Source organism: Daktulosphaira vitifoliae, unplaced genomic scaffold (assembly GCF_025091365.1).
Source record: "Daktulosphaira vitifoliae isolate Bord-2020 unplaced genomic scaffold, ASM2509136v1 Scaffold_4, whole genome shotgun sequence".
Lineage (NCBI taxonomy): Eukaryota > Metazoa > Arthropoda > Insecta > Hemiptera > Phylloxeridae > Daktulosphaira > Daktulosphaira vitifoliae.
Window position 1 is genome coordinate 19571671 of NW_026099575.1, and position 15009 is coordinate 19586679.

The 15009-nt window shown below is 29.5% G+C and overlaps 2 protein-coding genes across 2 annotated transcripts in view; both read left to right on the forward strand.

The window, feature by feature from the left end:
• Positions 1-8470: 8470 nt before the first annotated feature.
• The window catches only part of LOC126904064 (uncharacterized), a 23943-nt gene continuing 17404 nt past the window's right edge, over positions 8471-15009 (forward strand). Inside the window, exon 1 of the mRNA XM_050682711.1 lies at positions 8471-8601. Within this exon, the coding sequence (XP_050538668.1) occupies positions 8551-8601 (51 nt within the window). The 5' untranslated portion in view covers positions 8471-8550. The remainder of the gene's footprint in view (positions 8602-15009) is intronic.
• On the forward strand, positions 8598-11058 carry LOC126904065 (uncharacterized). Its single transcript, XM_050682712.1, has 3 exons — positions 8598-8692; positions 9257-9350; positions 10632-11058. The coding sequence occupies exons 1-3, from the start codon at positions 8651-8653 to the stop codon at positions 10955-10957; spliced, it is 462 nt and encodes a 153-aa protein (XP_050538669.1). The 5' UTR covers positions 8598-8650; the 3' UTR covers positions 10958-11058.

Genomic DNA, 15009 nt, shown 5'->3' on the forward strand with positions numbered 1-15009 from the left:
ATTACCCTCAAAAATTGCCATAACTTTTTTATAAAGATGTATGATATCGTTACTTTTCATTTGATATATTTTTTTTATAAATCTGACCCTTTACCTGCCCACGGGGGGGATTTAAAATGACAACTTTTTCACAAAAAATTAACTTTTTTCACTTAAATTTTTAAAATGTTCCGGAAAGTCTGACACTTTTATCTATATCTTAAATTAAAGCTAACGTAATGTACTATTTTATTTAAAAAAATTTCGGAGTTAATTTTGTCTTCACGGTGAAATTATCATTTGGTGGCTACCAAATGATAATTTTGTGTAAAAATTCTCGATTTTGTATTTTACATTTTTAACTTTATAATGCTATAACTTTTTGAAAAATGTATGGATCAGCACAATTTTTTTATGAGAAATAATATTTTTTAATAATCTCTTTTTCATTCGACATACTTTATCTTAATCAGGATATTAATAAGGAAATAGCAGATCATGTAACTTTTGGAATAATCCACCAATTTTCGAAAAATAAACACAAATTTTGAACTTGTAAGATTCATAGAATGGGATACTGTCTAAGAAGGAGTGGAGGGACCCCCCCACAATCTTTTCATGGTAAACAAATTATGGAAAATGATACAAAGGCCCAAAATTGTTGGCCCCTCCAATAAACATTTTCTGGCTACGTGCCTGCTCCATCATTGAAAAATATGTCAATAAAACAACAAATGTGTGCACCCTAGCACGGTCAATGACAGAAGAAAGAACAGAGAAGAGTCAACACCGATCTAACGGCGATTTCAAATCGATAACGGCCAGTCTTTTTGGAAGGGATCAATACTGATAAACAATTCGATTTTAATTATATTTCTCTTTTATCGCCTTATCTAGCGGTCAGAGGCAAAATAATGAGTGGTTGACACCGCTGTGTCAGAAAAAGGTTCTTTCGCGCGATAAAATAAATAAGTAGACATAACAAAAAATCATAAACGGTCCACCTTTGATTTGTGACGTTACAATATCGTAACACAAAACACAAAGTAAAATGTACGAAGATGATGAGGAGGAGGAGGAGCCTGCTGTTTAGGTATTCACAAAGAACAGGGGTAGCCAAGTATGAGGTGCAGACGAAGTGTAAGACACAAGTACTCTGAAATGTCGAGGAAGAGAGTAGGTAGGTTAAAAAAATTCATTTTTTGAAGTAATAATAAATATTAACACATTGTGTACGTGCCTACTTGATGGAAATCAAAATCAATCAAAAATTACTATAAGCTCTTTTCTTTTTTAGATGCATAAAGAAGTGCTTACAGCGTATACCCTCATCTGAGACAGAGTTGATTTTTAATAGGGTTTGCAACCAAGGAACTACAAAATACCTTTATTTAGGACCTAATAGAAACTCGCAGAGTAACTCACCGTAGAAAAAGAATTGAAGAAAGCAACAGAACAATCCAGTCTTCGTATAAATATTATGCAATGGTGGGTGAAACTAGAACAGAAGTATGTTTAAAAGCATTTTGTTTTTACACTGTAAAACTAAAAAACAAGTGAGAAGACTTTAACAACTATTGCTTATAGCTAAGTCTCCTAAGGACTGTCGTGGAACTCATATAAAATGTACTATTCCATCCGAAACATTACTATTAGTAAGAGAACATATCGAAGGTTTTCCTACTTATGAAAGTCATTATCTTGATACGGCTATAAAATATTTTGATGAAAGATTAAATATTCAAAATGTTTAAAAATAAGCACCCTGGTGTCAGAATTGGCAAAACAGTTTTTTTTTATTATTATAGAAACCAGTATGATTTAAAGTTTGGACCACCACAGGTAGCAGTACTTGCGAGGCCTTGAATGTGAAGATAAAAAATTCTCATTTAAGCGACACCACTAAGCGTGTTGCTGTGGCTGAAAATAGTCCACAGGCGAAGGGCTAAGAAGTTTTACAACCAACTTAAAAATGACACCGAAGACAAAAATCCTATCGTTATCTTTCGACTTCATGCAAAACCCTACCCTACCATTAATCGCAGTACAAGAAACCTACTATTTGTGTCAAGTGAATATTAACGTGTTCGGTATACATAATAATAATAAGAATAATGTTAAGATTTATTTATATCATGAAGGTCAGGGGAATAAAGGTCCTAATGAGGTTTGCTCAATTCTTATGGATAGATAATGAAGTCCCCGTCGAGATTGAAGAAATACAAATATATTCATATAACTTCGGGGGATAAAATAAAAATCATGCACTTTCAAGACTTTTTTGTGCCCTCACTGACACATGAAAATTCAAGGAGATAAAACACTTCTACCTAGTGAAAGGACATAGTTATTTAGCTTGTGATAGGGACTTCAGTTTGATTAAAATATCTCTAAAAAAGTCGAATCGCTTGTATTCAATCTACCAGGTTATACAATCAATTGTGCACTGCACAACAGACCTTAAAAAATTGAACGTCAAGTTAGTTCAAATATCAGAAATACATAACTATAAAAATTTTGATATATTTTTTTATAAATCTGACCCTTTAACTGCCCACAGGAGGGATTCAAAATGACAACTTTTTCACAAAAAATTGACTTTTTCAACTTTTTTTAAAATCAAACCATTTCTCTTAATACAGGGGGGGTTTAAAACTTAAAAATGCATATAGAAAGTAGAATATTTTCAACTTAATTTTTGAAAGTGTTCCAGAAATACTGATACTTTTATATATATCTTAAATTAAAGCTTATGTAATATACTTTAATATGGAAAAAAAAAATTTTAAACTTTATATTGTTTTCATGGTGAAAACAGACATCAAAATTAATTTGAAAAATACGATTTTCGTAAAAAATTATTTTTTATATTTTTAACTTTATAACACTTTTTGAAAAATGTATGGATCAATATTGACGCGGTCGCATTGCCCTTCCGGCTTTACCGCTGGATGACGACTGCGACACAGCTACCACTCCTCGTCCGACAGGTCGCGTGACGCTGAGTGATCGCGGTTGACGCGAACCGATCCGGCGATGCACCATATAACAAAAACACTTGACTTTCGACTTCCTTACCAGAAATAATTTTTCCAACATTCATCGTTAATACTGTCATTTGTTTATTTAATTCGTTTTGTTTCATTTGCTTATAGTAACAATATATCGTCCTTAACTATTTATTTAATCACGGTGTTGTTTATTTATTATAAAATAAACACATAACAACCTTAATATAATTTTTTTTATATAAATATATGATGTATTGTTCTTATTACCTATTATTTTGTATATATATTTTTTTAATCTGACTATTCACTTGCCCACAGAGAGGGATTCAAAATGACAACTTTATCACAAAAATTTAACTTCTGAAAAATGGCCTTCTTCTACTCCACAAGGAATTCACCCTCCAGGAGGCTCCGGTTTGCGACGGCGTGTATCCAATCCGGGTCCTGCGGCCATCGGTTGGAGCGCGTCATGGCCCTCCTGACCCTGACGAACTCCTCACGCCTGGCCGCCACCTCGGCATTCCACCAGTGGACTCTGCACGTCGCCCTCCGTCCATTCCTCCACGTCCAGGAGCATGCCGTTTGCTTTTGCTTCTGAAGAGGTGGCCGCTACCATAATCAGTCCAATCTCCGCGCAATCCGTTGCCAATACCATCCCGGCTATTTCACCGGTGCGAGTGGCTTGGTCACCACCACTCCCTGCAGTCGCAGTACCAACCCCGTGGTTGGCTGCAGGAGCCTGCCTCAACACTCCTGCATTTGGTGCGTATTCAATTGATGACGACACCTGGTGGGTACGCCCCCCACCAATTGCCGGCACTGGGGCATCCGAATCCCCTGCTGCAGTAACCTTGACTCCATTCGATTTCATTTTCATAATATTATATGGTTTGAGGGGGTTGCCCTCATAGCCAGTCCCTTAGGCCTTATTGTTATGGTTATGTTATGTTAGAGTTATGGTTGCGCTGCCATAACTCTCCGTTTTCACCCAAACGCTACCGCTTATTCATCCATAAAGGCTTATTTCACGGCTACCCTGTATATCTACAGGGTTAACAAGCGTCTGGGCGGCTCATTGTCCGCGACCGCTTATTCGTCAGCCCAAATTAATGGACTGCTTATTTCACGACTAACCTGCATATCTGCAGGCCGTTCCTCTATCCGCAACCTGAGGACGTGCCCGATTCCCCGAGCTAGGGAAACTGCGCTCGTGCCGACGTTTCGTAGCCTCGTAGAGCCCGATCACACAGACACTGTAGCGCAGCGAAACGGGAGTTCTTCCTAATCCAGTAAAACGGAAACCTTTCCTAGATGTGTTCACAGAAACCTGCCACCACTAAAAAAAACACGCTTTTAAAGCACATCGAACTAAAAAGTTATAAGTAATTTTTAAAATAAGCTTAAAACCATAATGAACGAAAAATATTAGTATTATTGTGATAAAAGCGTGGGTGCTTTGTGCCATATTTTTCATATATGGAGCGCCCGACGCTTTTATCTTTTTTTTTCTTAACTTTTTAGTTCGATGTGCTTTAAAAGCGTGTTTTTTAGTTTTTTTAAACTATATTTATTTTTTACTTTTTAGTTTCATGTTATGATAGTAGTTACTATCAATATCATGGTTGTAACCGGTAACGGGAAATCAGAGTTCGATTCCGGGGAGGGAGACTGAGAAACGGCTACCACATCCAAGGAAAGCAGCAGGCGCGTAAATTTCTTACCCCGGAACATGGAGGTAGTGACGAAAAATGACGATACGGGAATCATCCTTTGTAAACGGAATGAATATACTCTACAGGGTGTTCAGTAAGTCAGGAAACGGGTTTCTATTGTTCTCATTGTTTGTAACAATGAGAACAATAGAAACCCGTTTCCTGACTTACTGAACACTCTGTATATCTCTTAATGAGAATAAAGCGTGTTAATATATATTTTTAATAGTAATAGAATATATAAACATGTAAAGCGAAATAAGTACGTAAACGTATCATGCACTAGGTATAGCCTTGTTTATGGGTGGGGGAACGTTATACCTCAGGTATAGACGGCGGCAACGGCGGTAGGAATATATAAATATACAGAATGTTCAGTAAGTCAGGAAACGGGTTTCTATTGTTCTCATTGTTACAAACACCCTGTATATATAATTGATGTCACGCACGCGTGTACGGGTACGAAAACCAAAATTATAAAATTATACAGGATTAGTGTTGTCGTCGTGTGGTAAGCAGGGTGGGGTAAATGCGTTACGACGTCTAGTCTCAAGGTCATAGATACGCGAGAATCATATTCTATATGAATAATTCTATAATAAACAATTATATATCGTTGACCGGAAATAATAAATAAAACTTTTTATAACTTTTCACGAGCCACTTTAAAAACAATATATTATGAAGTAGAAATTATTAGAAGTCTAATAGTAAATTTATTTTACTTATTTTAAAATGAATGCAAGAAACTGTTGGTAACATAGTAATTCAATATTCAATATAAGTAGTTAATATACAGTAGGTCAAAAAAGTCTCCGTACACCGATGTCAAATTTTTTCATCATAAAATAGCGACTCAAAAGTTAAATAACTTCATATTTATAATACACATTTACTCAGAAACATATTAATATTGGTTTTTAGAAAGATGAAGCATATATACTAATTTGTTTACTTAATACATTTATAAATATAAACAATTATAGGAAAATGTGAGCAAAAAAAGTCTCCGTACATTTATACTGCCGTGCTAAGCAAAAACAGGATAACTCCAAAATTAAAAAAAAAATTTTTTTGTTTCTATAGGTAAATTTAGTGGTTTTACGCCGATTTTTGATGTAAAAATAGCATATTTCCTATTAAAACCCATCTAAAATTGAAATATAAAATAAGAAAATGTACGGTAAGTTCAATATATTTGATGTTTTGTAAGCGAAAACACGGTAAATCCAAATAATAAACAAAAACTTGGTATAAAACATAAAAAATAATGGAGTTACCGTCTTTTGACTTATGTTCATACATTGGGAAAAAAGGGTATCTTGATTTACTGTTAAAAATGTTTTTTTGTGTTCCTGAAAAATCATGTTGACTGGAGTTATCCTTTTTTCGCTTAGCATGGCAGTATAGATGTCTATTAATTACAGATAAAAATAGGACTATAATGGGAGAAACCCATATAGACTTATACATATGGAGTACCACATATCTGCGGGCATGTCATTATTGTTTCTGTAGCCATTAAGGGCGGTAGACAAACGCTTAGCGCGTTTTATTCAGTTTATACACATTGAACAATGAAGATACCTATTGAAATTCGCAAATTAGTAATTAAACTAAGAGAAGATGGTAATTATCTTAGAAATATTGCGCAAACAATAAATAAATCACATTTGNAAATATTGCACAAACAATAAATAAATCACATTTGACTGTACAATTTATAATAAACCGATATAATGAAACTGGTTCTTTCGAAAATCGAAAACGTAGTGGTCGTCCCCAAAAATTAAAATCTCATTACAGGAGGGCTATACTAAGAACAGTTGAGACGGAACCAAAAACAATTGCACCAAAACTTGCTGGTATGATTGATAATGACTATAAAGCGGGCCATACACTATCAATCAAAGAATGGCAATCGTAATGAATGATAGTTCGATTGATGACTGATGATTGCCATACACATACAACCAAGAATGACAGTTCTCATAAAAAATTGAAAAATTGCTCGTCGCACATTTACATGTGGACATGCCGGTTTTTGACTGATAAGTCATCAATCAATCCTATACACTATCATTCAGGAGTGCCAATCTACTCGAATGACAACAAAAAATCAAACATGACTGAAATTCGTCAATCAAAAAATTTGATTGTCAATCTACATCATTCTTACCTATACACAGTCAGTCTTGACTGCCAATCAAGAAGACTGTCATTCAAAATGCATAGTGTATGGCCCGCTTAATGTAAAAGTTGAGACAATTCGTAATGTCATTAGAAACGCAGGATATAAAGGTTGTGTAGCTAGGAAAAACCCTTTTATCAGTAAATGAAATAAAAAAATAACGTTTAGATTTTGCGAAGGCACACATAAACAAGGGAAATGATTTTTGGAAATCTGTATTATTTAGCGATGAAAGCAAATTTAATATTTTTGGGTCAGATGGGCGAGTTATGGTGTGGAGAAAACCTAACAAGCAAATGGATTGCAAAAATTTGTGCCCGACTGTAAAACATGGGGGTGGTAATGTATTAGTTTGGGGCTGTATGAGCGCTGCAGGTGTTGGTAATTTGGTATATATCGATNAGTTTGGGGCTGTATGAGCGCTGCAGGTGTTGGTAATTTGGTATTTATCGATGGTATAATGGATCAACATGTTTATTTAAACATTTTGAGAAATAATTTGCATGCAAGTGTTGAAAAACTAAAAATTGGCAATTCGTTCATTTTTCAACAAGATAACGACCCAAAATATACCGCGAAAAAAGTGAAAGAATGGTTGTTATACCGTGTATCAAAGCAACTTAACACACCTCCGCAATCACCAGACATGAATCTTATAGAACATTTATGGTTGAAATAGGTAGACGTCTAAAAAATTATCAAAGTCGAAACAAAGAACAATTGAAAACAGCAATTCATGAAGTATGGAACAGTATTGACTCAGCTGTTACATTAAAATTAGTAGAATCCATGGAAAAACGTATGAATGAAGTTCTTAGGGCTAAAGGAGGGCCAACTGATCATTAATGATGATTATTATTATAATTTATTAAGTTAAAAATATTATGTTAATTTGTACGGAGACTTTTTTGCTATTATTTTTCTAAAATTGTTTATATATATATATGTATAAAGTAAACTAATTAATATATATGCTTCATTTTTTTTTTAACAAATATTTATATGTTTATGAATAAATGTGTGTTACAAATATGGCGTTATTCAACTTGTGAGTCACTATTTTATGTTGTTGAAAAAATTTGACATCGGTGTACGGAGACTTTTTTGACCCACTGTACATATAAATGGTTTTTTTTTCTCATGGTTCAAATAAATCAAATTTATAATATATATATTAAACATATGTACTTCTAATATTAAATAAAAATATCATAATATATTATAAGCTAAACACTATGTGTGTAATATTAAAACCTGCCTATTTGAACGAAAATAAATTAACAATTTCATAAATTTCAGTCAAAATTATTTTTTAATGGAAAACTGTTATTTTTTTACATCACTATTTTAATTTTAGAACTGTACGTTTAAATACGTCCTCATTTTATAGCTTTTGTAAATATATATATATATTTGTAGTTATGAACATATCTTATTCATCAATTCGTGTTTAATAAAATAATTATACATAATTACTATTTAAAGAAAATATTTTTTTTTATGATGTAATAAATATATATTTAAAATATATTATATTTCGAACAGCTATAACATATTATTTATAATTTTTAAAAAGCCTTAAATATGAAATATGAAAGAAAATAAATCGTGTTGCAAATAATATTAAGATTCCATAATTTATTTTGCAGTCTTAATTATGAATTTTTATTTTGTTATAATAACTTACATTTTTCTAAATTTGAATTTCGTAAGTATAAGATAAAATATAGTATACACGATAATATTTCGTAAGGTTTATGGACAGCGGTCGGGATAGAAAAAATTTTTCCTACCTGAAAGTAATGTACACCTTCAACAAATTTTTCTTTTTAATATGCTTCAAATTTGCATTGAAACGTTTTACGATATTGAGAATATATCACATTTCGAACAGCTACAAAAAATTATTTACATTTTTTAAAAAGCCTTAAATATGAAAGATAGAAGAAAATAAATCGTATTGAAAATAATATTAAGATTCTTCAATTTATTTTTCAGTCTTAATTATGAATTTTTATATTGTTATATTAAACTACATTTTTTTAAATTTGAACTATGTAAGTACAAACATGTGGTAAAATGTAATGTAAATGATAATAGTTCGCAAGGATTATAGATATTTTATTAAAATCCCCTTAATTTTAAAAATTCAAAAAAACATTTCAAAAGTACTGTTCTGTGGGAGCTTATAAGACATATCAAAATTAAATTCATTAAATCAGAATACCTGCAGATATCAACTATGTCACGTCCCTTCCGTGTTGGTTTTTTTTATCTTAAAGTACATTGTATTAGCTTTAATTTAATGTAAATTTTGATGTAATCATTATTAAATTACATAAATATAATATTTGTTTTTACAGACGCGGGAAATTTCGGCAGGAACTAATGATGTAAACAAATTGAAAAATTGTTTCTTTTCCCGATTCATGACCAACAATATCTACAAATATGAGAGTAAATAAATTAGATTAAATAATTTATGCAACAACAAATAATTGAAAAAAATAATTTAAATATACTGAATGAACTGATTTATTTTAAAAAACTATACAACTGATTAAGCGAGGGGAAGGTGCCTAAAATTTTTCATTTCAAATTTGTTTCGAAAATGCTGTGTAATTTAAACTAATTTTCAATTAAAGCTCTTTTAATGTAATTTAGTTAAGAAAAAAAAATGTTCAATTACTTCTTTTCAAATTATAAACTATCAACGTCATAAATGTATAAATACAATTCTTTTATTATTTAGTTTGAAGTAATGTATTATTAGTCGTTATTTTTCATTTCTTATTAAGCATTACACGTTTGTTTACATTTTACACAAATTCCTATATTTTTAGTAGTTATAACGTTATTTAAGTAGTTTCAAGCTCTGGTTTAAAATAGGTATTGGAGATGATTTTAGTTGATACCATGCACAATAAATTTAAGGAATAAAATAAAATGGTAGCCAAAATATATATACCCACGATAACTTATAAAAATCATGCGTATGGGGTTAAAAACTGTGGCACAGTGGTGACGAGGTACAGTGGAGACGTGACATAGTTGGAACAATATCATATTCTTCCAACTACTACTTCATCCACCCGAACTATAACCTGTATCTTACTTCCTCGTCAACACCACTGTTCTTTTGCACAACTATATAATTAAAACTTTCCACCTTTTCTAGTGTCGAGATAAATAAATAGAAAATATTTTTAAGGGCTAAATAAATTTATCTTTTTAATATTATTATCTAATTGATGGACTAACTTCTCAAACTTTTATTAGAACACGACAAAAAAAAACAAGTCATTGAAAACTTGATCCGACTTTCTATACTAAGGTATAGTTTTGCCTATGGAACAATTAGTAACAAAATCCTTTAAATTAATATAAAAATATTTATGATTTATTATTAGGTTACGAGGAAAATATTAATAAATTTATTTAAATTTCAAAAATGAGCAAAATACATTGCCAAATTACATTACTTAAAAATTTTAAATGCTTGCAGGTAAACAGAAAAAAATTTTTGACCTTCGTCAATATTTTTCCGTTAATTTAATAATCACATGTTTTTGTAAAAAAAAAATTAAAACTCAAAGCAAGCTATGCAATTTCCCTAGCAAAGCGTTTCTTGTTTTATATAATAATCTTAATAATTATATAATTTCTTTTTTAATTTTTTAAAAATCAAATTAATTACCCTTAAAAGTTTTAATTGAATAATAATTAAAATTTTTACAGAAGGTGATTTTACATTGGAATTTTATAATTTGGTTGGAAAATATCAAAATATGATCCTCCAACATAAAGGAAATTACTTCACAAAAAGTTATTTTAGAAGTGAAATGGAAAAACTAATATGTGATGAAAGTATGACAGAGAAAGAGGTTAAGAATACATGCAAATTAATAGTCATGGAATGTTGTGACGATTTTATAGACGACATTAAACAGTCGCCTTTTTATTATGGCAAAGAATTGGCAAATTCTGTAACATCAACTATAATCAATAATATAAAAAAAATAATACCACCTAATAATACAGATGAAAAAAGCGATATATCATAAGTTTAAAACAAAACTATTACGTATCACATTTTTTTTTAGCAAAATGTATTAACTCATTTTAATTTATAAAATAGTAAAATAAATAAAATGTTTCAAATAAATGGTTTTTTAAATTTAGTTTATAAGTAACACAACATGTATTCCAAAATCCCAGCTCAGAGGAGTCGCGGCATAGTGTTGACGTGGCATAGTTGGATCAAGTATAATGATATCTGACAGTGATTAAAATCACTATAACAAAAAACACTTCGATGCAAATCTTTAGATAGTGTTTAATTTTAAAAAATTGGTGGATTATTCCAAAAGCTACATAATCTGCTAGTTCCTTATTAATATCCTGATTAAGATAAAGTATATCGAATGAATAAGAGATTATTAAAAAATATTATTTCTCATAGAAAAATTATGTTGATTTGTTCATTTTTGAAAAAGTAATGGCAGTTTTAAGAAAAAAAAATTGAAAAAATGTCGAAAATTAGCCATTTATAAATTTGTAATTTTTTTGAAGGTTTCCCCCATTTACGGGGAATGAGGGAAAGTTTTAATTTTTGAGGGTCATGTCTTAAAATATATAAAATGATAAGTTAATATCTAAGGTATCTATAAAAAAATTATATTAATTAGATTATTTTTAAAAAAGTTATGGCAGTTTTAAGTAAAAAAAACCCAGCACAGTGGGGTCGCGGCATAGTGGGGACGTTGCATAGTTGGGTCCAGTATAGATTTAATCTGACAGTGATTAAAATCACTATCATAAGAAACGCGTCGATGCAAATCTGTAGATAGTGTTTAATTCTAAAAAAATGATGGATAATTACAAGCAACATCAACTTCTATTTCCTTGTTTATACCCAGATTAGTAATTCTTTTAAATATATATTATATAATTTTTATATTGTATTGTTTTCAAATTATTATTGATATTGATTTTTAATATATTAAAATAATTTTTAACCTTCTTTATTTCGTCCTTTAAAGTGAATGTTTATAATAAAAAAAAAAAAATTAATTTATTACCATAACTTTTAGCTCAACTTACAAGTTTGAAATTGATATTATTAAATAGAAAAAAATGAAATTGTTAAGATTAATATGCAATCAGGAAATTTTATAATTACTATTTGCAGCACATTTTTCAGAAAAATTCAATTTTTTTGCATTTTTATCGTAATAGATAACTGAAATAGAAATAATAGTAATCATTTCCTAATAACATTTGGTGTTTAAAAAGATTCTACAATGGAAATATTTAGAACTTAATTAATTTTAATGATTTACTTTAACTAAATGAACCAAACAAAACAAAGTTGTTAAAAAGATTTATTCAATTGAACGTATTATAAAATTTGATTATANTTGTTTGTATGGACAAATCTAGTTAAGCTACTTTTTATTTGAATAAGGAATATTTTTTTGATTTTTAAGAGTAATAACTTAAACTAATCATTAACTTAAATATCATAAACTTAAATGAATCATTTGACGTATCGTTGAAAAAAATAGGTCTGGGTTGACAAAATAAATCGTAGCGNAGTAGGTCTAGTGAGGGTTGGCAAAATAAATCGTAGCCAGAAAAAGAACCACATAGTAAAATAATATTAACATGAATATCAATTTCTTCTCACGAGGGGAGACTATAGTAATAAGATCCTTTATATTTATTGAAGTTATTGAATCTAAATGAGATAAATATCAAATGATTTGAAAATTTTACTCTAACTCAAAAAAAAAATGCAAAATATTAAGAGTCACAGACGGACGGACTTGAACCTCGTACCCTAAGAGTGAAAGATTCAGATGTTACCCATTCGGCAACTGTTCGTTGCTTTTGTCGCATGATAAAATTGGCTATTTAAGCTAACTCAAATTTAAAAATTACTTTTTCGACTTTAGAAAAGGAAAAAAATTTTAATAAGTTTAATTTCGTATGTCTTATGAACTTTATTCTATGTCAATTAAATTATATAATATTCATGAAAGTCAGTGTATTCACCTAATAAGATATTTTAAAATAAAATAAAATACAAAACAGAATTTTAATAAAAAAAATAGCATATTTTTGAATACAGTAGCAATTTGCGCATAGAAGATAGGTCGTCGGGACAAATTTTTTTTTTTAATTCTATAAAACATGACATAAGCTTTAATTTGATATATATTTAAAATACGCAGTATTTCCGGAACATTTTCAAAAGTCAAATTAAAAAAGTTGCTATTTTAAATCCCCCCTGTGAGCAGAATAAGTGTTAGATTTTCAAAAAAAAATGATATCAAATGAAAGAAAATTACCTAAGGTTTCAATATAAAGAAATATTATTTTGATTAGTTAATATTTGAAAAAGTTATGGCAGTTTTAAGTACAAAAAACATCGTTATAAAAGGTGATTTTTATCGCAAATATTACATTTTTTTTATAATTTCGACTGCCATTTGCACATAGAAGATAAGGTGTCGGGACAAATTTTTTTTTTTCATTTTATAGTACATAAAATAAGCTTTAATTTGATATATGTTTAAAGGACGCAGTATTTCCGGAACATTTTCAAAAATTAAGTTGAAAAAGTTAGTTTTTGTAAAAAAGTTGCTATTTTAAATCCCCCCTGTGAGCAGAATAAGTGTTAGATTTTCAAAAAAAAATGATATCAAATGAAAAGAAATTACCTAAGGTTTCAATATAAAAAAATATTATTTTGATTTGTTAATATTTGAAAAAGTTATGGTAGTTTTAAGTACAAAAAACATCCTTATAGAAGGTGATTTTTATTGCAAATATTACATTTTTTTTTAAATTTTGACAGCAATTTGCAAACAGTAGATAAGGTGTTAATAATAAAATAAAATAAATAATGATAAGGACAAATTTTTTTTTTTTATTTTATAGTACATAAAATAAACTTTAATTTGATATACGTTTAAAGGAGGCAGTATTTCCGGAACATTTTCAAAAGTTCAGATGATAAAGTTCTATTTTTTATACAATATTTCAAGTTTTGAACGCCCCTATATATGGGGAAATTGTCCAATTTTAATAAAAGTATGTCAAATGAAAGATGTATTTATAATGTATTTAGAAAAAAAAATTTGTGCTGATAATTACATTTTTCGAAAAGTTATAGCACTTTTAAGTTGAAAATTTAAAATCGAAAATTTTAACACAAAAATAGCGTTTTTTTAACTACGGCGACCGTTTACATGCAGAAGATAAAATGTCGGGACAAATTTTTTTTTTTCATTTTGTAGTACATAAAATAAGCTTTAATTTGATATATGTTTAAAGGACGCAGTATTTCCGGAACATTTTCAAAAATTAAGTTTAAAAAAGTTAGTTTTTGTAAAAAAGTTGCTATTTTAAATCCCCCCTGTGAGCAGAATAAGTGTTAGATTTTCAAAAAAAAATGATATCAAATGAAAGAAAATTACCTAAGGTTTCAATATAAAGAAATATTATTTTGATTAGTTAATATTTGAAAAAGTTATGGCAGTTTTAAGTACAAAAAACATCGTTATAAAAGGTGATTTTTATCGCAAATATTACATTTTTTTTATAATTTCGACTGCCATTTGCACATAGAAGATAAGGTGTCGGGACAAATTTTTTTTTTTCATTTTATAGTACATAAAAAAAGCTTTAATTTGATATATGTTTAAAGGACGCAGTATTTCCGGAACATTTTCAAAAATTAAGTTGAAAAAGTTAGTTTTTGTAAAAAAGTTGCTATTTTAAATCCCCCCTGTGAGCAGAATAAGTGTTAGATTTTCAAAAAAAATTATATCAAATGAAAGGGAAATATCTAAGATTTTAGTATAAAAAAAAATTATGATGATTTGTTTATTTTTGAAAAATTTATGGAAGTTTTAAGAAAAAAGAGTGAAAAAAATGACAAAATTTACCGATTTTTATATTTGTAATTTTTTTGGATATCTCCCCCATTTACGGGGAACGAGGGAAAATTTTTCAATTTTTAAGGATATTGTCTTCAACTAGATACGATTTGTGATCTTTTGACGTATTGTTGAAAGAAATCGGTCCAGTGAGAGCTGAGAAAAAGTGG